Source organism: Chrysochloris asiatica, unplaced genomic scaffold, assembly GCF_000296735.1.
Source record: "Chrysochloris asiatica unplaced genomic scaffold, ChrAsi1.0 scaffold00003, whole genome shotgun sequence".
NCBI lineage: Eukaryota > Metazoa > Chordata > Mammalia > Afrosoricida > Chrysochloridae > Chrysochloris > Chrysochloris asiatica.
Window position 1 is genome coordinate 21836578 of NW_006408521.1, and position 4352 is coordinate 21840929.

The following is a 4352-nucleotide window of genomic DNA, read 5'->3' on the forward strand; positions in this document are numbered from 1 at the left end:
CCCCGTCTTATTACGTTTAGGTCCCAATGCCTCACTCTGGGTGCTCTGCTAATGTCTTCTTGATCACAGTAAGCATCTTGGTGTCTAAGCCTGGTTCTGAGATCTGAGAGCCAGGGTTTGAATTTTGGAACTGCCAGTTACTTAAAGTTATCATACCTTGGTTTCTTTCCTGTAAAATGGGCACGGTTGATATTCAAAATATTTAACAACTACTATGGTACAGCTACCGAGTCAGAACCGACTCCACGGCACATAACAACAACAGCAACTGACAGTTGAGTCCCTGAGAAGTGCAATGATTCAGCACTTGGCTACTAACCAAAGTGAGAATGCTTTGGTATCTACTTCTGAATGGCCACTGTCACAGAAAGCCCTATGGAGCACAGTTCTACTCAGAGACGCATGGACCCACTACGAGTCAGAATCAACACTATGGCCATTTGCAAAGAATCCTGGAGGCCCCAGATGCACCAGGCCTGGGAGCCTGGGCAGGGGTACTGGTGATGGAGCTTTGGGGCAGACTCCAACCAATATGTAAATGTTTGAACATCTTCACATCTGTTTTGGCTGTGCTGGTGTGTATGCTGAATGTCAGCATTGAAAATAGGGATAGGAATCGGCTGCAGTGAGTAATCAATGAATTCAAGCATATAAAGCTCTTAGCCAGAGGGCTGGCCCTAGTGAGTGGGGGGTCAAATCTGCCTTGAAGGAGGTTATGGCTGCCTTGTCTGTAGGTAGCCTTTCTAGTTGTGACATGCAGCTGACCCAGCAATGTGTAATTCAGAAGTAAGCCACTATCCGGCGGCAGAAACGGTACCTTCTGGTTCCAGGAGCAAATACTTACGAAGTCATCTGACCACTGATCTTCTTCATCAGCAGCACTTCCTGAAATGGTGTATGGGAACAGAAAATGCACAAGCATGAACCTCAGCTGGCCAGCTGCCTCCTCCTCAAACTCTTGGACTCACCCTCCCTTCCTTTGAATTCACTGGTCACGTTTTCTTGTCTTTGAGGATTATTATGAATTGGGCTGCTAAGCTTAAGGTCAGCAGTTTGAAACTACTTAGCTATTCTGCGGGAGAGCGATCTGGTGAATTTGAACCCCTGACCTTGCAGTTCAAACGCACCTTGAGGTCCAGTGCTTTTATCCTAGAGTGGCATGGGAGGTATAGTAGGAAGAAAATTGGACAGGAAATCAGGCCCTAATTTACATCTGGTCTTTGTTCCTAATTAGTTCAGGAACGAGAGGCCTAACATTTCTGTGCCTCAGTTTCCAAATTTTTAAAATGAAGGGAGCATGTCTATGATTACCCCTGGCCCTTACTTTGATTCCTTTTTTAATTAAAAAAATTTTTTTCAATGTGCATGCCAGGCAGTATTATCAGAGATTTGCACCTATTAACTCATTGGGACCTCTCAAAAACTTTGTGAGGACATGCACTCTGATTGGTGACCACGTGCCTCACCAATAAGGAGAAGTGAGGGAAAAACAGCAATGAAGCTGCGAGCTAAGCCCTACATTGTTCAATAGACTCCTGTGAACCCGGGTGGAGACTTGGTTGGCCAGCAGTGTGGCAAGACCTGGGGACTCTTGGGCCCAGAGTCAGTGACATAGCCACAGAGGACTAGAGTGGAGAGTGAAGCATCCAGCTGATAAGAAGAGAGGGCATATGCATAAGAACACCCATACTTGCAGATAATACCCACTTGACCTGGCTTCAATGACTGGATGATCAGAACTCAACTAGAAGAAGAAAGAAGAGGAAGAAAAGAGTAATCTGATACAATTTGCTGAACTTGACCTATACCTATGGATGCAGTAGCTCAAAAGAGGGAACAAATCTTTACAGTGAAGATCATTCCCACCCCCTCGATACGCAGGGTAGACAGGGATGGGCAACTTGGACATTGGCTACCCAAAATGGGGGGGGGGGGGAAGGGGCTACAAAGGCAAGAAGTGACTGGCTTACAAGCTTTCAAGAGGGAGTCTAGATCCAGAGGGCGTGGAGGAAGGTAGAATCTCCACTGAGTAGTATGTAATCAGTCTGGGTGGGGCTGATGGAAGGACCTAGGGATAGACCTCTTGTGGTACAGTAGTGAATAATTGTTATCAGGAGTGACCGACCGTGAGGGCTGGAAATGTAAAGGTAGATGTTTTGTAGCAAAAGGAGGGGAGTGGTTGACTTTGCAGTCCAGGACCAGAGGTCCCTGGGATCATTAAGGGAGAAGAGCGGAGTGCGGGACCCTACCCAGAGAAACAGTGACGCCAGAGATGGAGGCAGAGAAGATGTCGTGGAGAAATGGAGCAGCTGGGGACTCTAGAACCAGAGAGGGAGAGGGGCTGTGTGCTGACCACTGGGGGGCAGGCTTGCAGGGTATACCCTTTGGTTGGTTGGTGATACACTGAGGGGATTGTAACCATGCCAATGGTAGGATGAATGTAAAGTTAATGTTCTCCTATGTAAATTATCACATAATTCACAATAAAACATTTACAAAAAAACCCACAAAACTTTGTGAGGAAACGGAGGCATAAAGAATCTAAGTCATTTGCCCAAAGTGACTCAAATATTTAATAGAGTAGGGATTTGAACCCCACAGCTTGACTTCACAGCTCCCTACCCTGACCCTCATTGACTTTGCCCAGTTTTCTCTCTTGTTGTAGTTTTCTGTGTTCACTGTCCTGGATAGTCTTCCTCCCATATACACTTTTTTAAAAAATGGTTTTTATTTTTGTTGAGAATATACTTAGAAGGAACATACCAATTCAACAATTTCTGCAGGTCACTATTAAAGTCTTTGAGTTACATAATCATCTCACACTTCTTTTCTAAGTCGCTCCTTCCTCACTAACATAATCTCACTGCCTCCTAAACTTCTCATCTAATCCTTCCAGTTGCTGTTATCAGTTTGATCCCATACAGATAGTTCTTAAAAGAGCATAATTCTCAATGGAGATATTCTCTACTAGTTAAGCTAAACTATTGTTTGCTTTTAAGAAGTTTTCAGAGTATATATTTGGTTTTAAGTGTATTTCAGGGCAATAGTTTCAAGGGCTCATCCAGTTTCCGTGGCTACAGAAATTCTGGATTGCAAGAGAATTTGAAATTCTGTTCTTCATTTTCTCCCTTTTGATCAGGATTCCTTTATAGTGTCTTTGATCAAAATGTTCAGCAATGGTAGCTGGACATCATCATTCAGGTCTTCTGGTTTCACAGCATTTTGCATTTGTAATGTATGCACTAGTACAAATATGAACTAATAAATGAGTTGAATGAGTGAAAATTAGGTTAGTAATGTTATTGTTGTGAAGTGCCATCAAGTTGGTTCCGACCCACAGCAACCCTGTAGTTAGTAATAGATTCCATTTATTGAGTGTTGTTATTGTTAAGTGCCATTGAGTCAGTTCTGACTCATAGAGACCCAGTATAGGGTTTCTGAGGAGCAAATGGTGAGCTTGAATTGCTGACCTTGCAGTTCAAACCGACCTTGCAGTCCAGTGCATTAGCCTGCAGTGCCACACCAGGTACTTACTATATATTGAGTGGCGGGGTAAGTGTTTCATTTTGGCTTACACAAGTATCATGTGGTAGATGCTATTACTACTTCTGTTATGTAGCTGAGGAAACTGGGGCTCAGAGGAGTTGCACAACCTGCCTGAAGCCACATGGTTAGTGAATATGGGGGTAGAGGTGTGAGGGTGGAAAATGGGCAGAACTGGAGCCCAGACTGACAGAGAAATTCCATGTGAACACCCTGCCTTCCTGCTGACCACTCAGACAAAACCTAGAAGAGATGAGAATGACCCAATCCAGGCTTCTTGGGATATGGAGTCAGAAAAGGGAAAAAACTTCCTGTTGTGTACAGATTGTGGATGTCGTCCCCGCTTCCCTAGCCACTTCCATCTTCTGGTCCCAAGAGCAGCTCAGAACATAATATTCAGAAAGTCACGATTTTGGAGGCAATACCCCAGACTGAAAATCACAACAGACCACAGTGCTGCACCCAAGTGGTGGCTGGTTTTCCAGTATGTGAGGTAGTAATATTAGAATCTGATTCTCTGGGTTCAAATACTGGCTCTGCTCTTTATTAGCAGTGTGGCCTTTGACCAGTAATTTAATATCCTTTGAAGCTAAGTTCCTTTTTCTGTAAAATAAGAATAAAAATATTGCTTTTATGGGAATCAAGTAATATAATGCATGTGATGCAGATGTATGTGAAGTACTCAGAAAAACCTGACACACAGTCAGTGCCCTATCCTGTGTTACTGTAGGATCAACACTGAACTGTTACACACAGGATCAGTGGTTCAAGTGTTACACACAAGATCAGTGGTTCAAGTGTTACACACA

At 43.9% G+C, this 4352-nt stretch overlaps 1 protein-coding gene across 1 annotated transcript in view; it reads right to left on the bottom strand.

Annotated features, from left to right (window-relative positions):
* The window catches only part of BLNK (B-cell linker), a 91278-nt gene that overhangs the window by 46350 nt on the left and 40576 nt on the right, over positions 1-4352 (bottom strand). The window contains exon 4 of the mRNA XM_006831187.1: positions 845-885. Within this exon, the coding sequence (XP_006831250.1) occupies positions 845-885 (41 nt within the window). The remainder of the gene's footprint in view (positions 1-844; positions 886-4352) is intronic.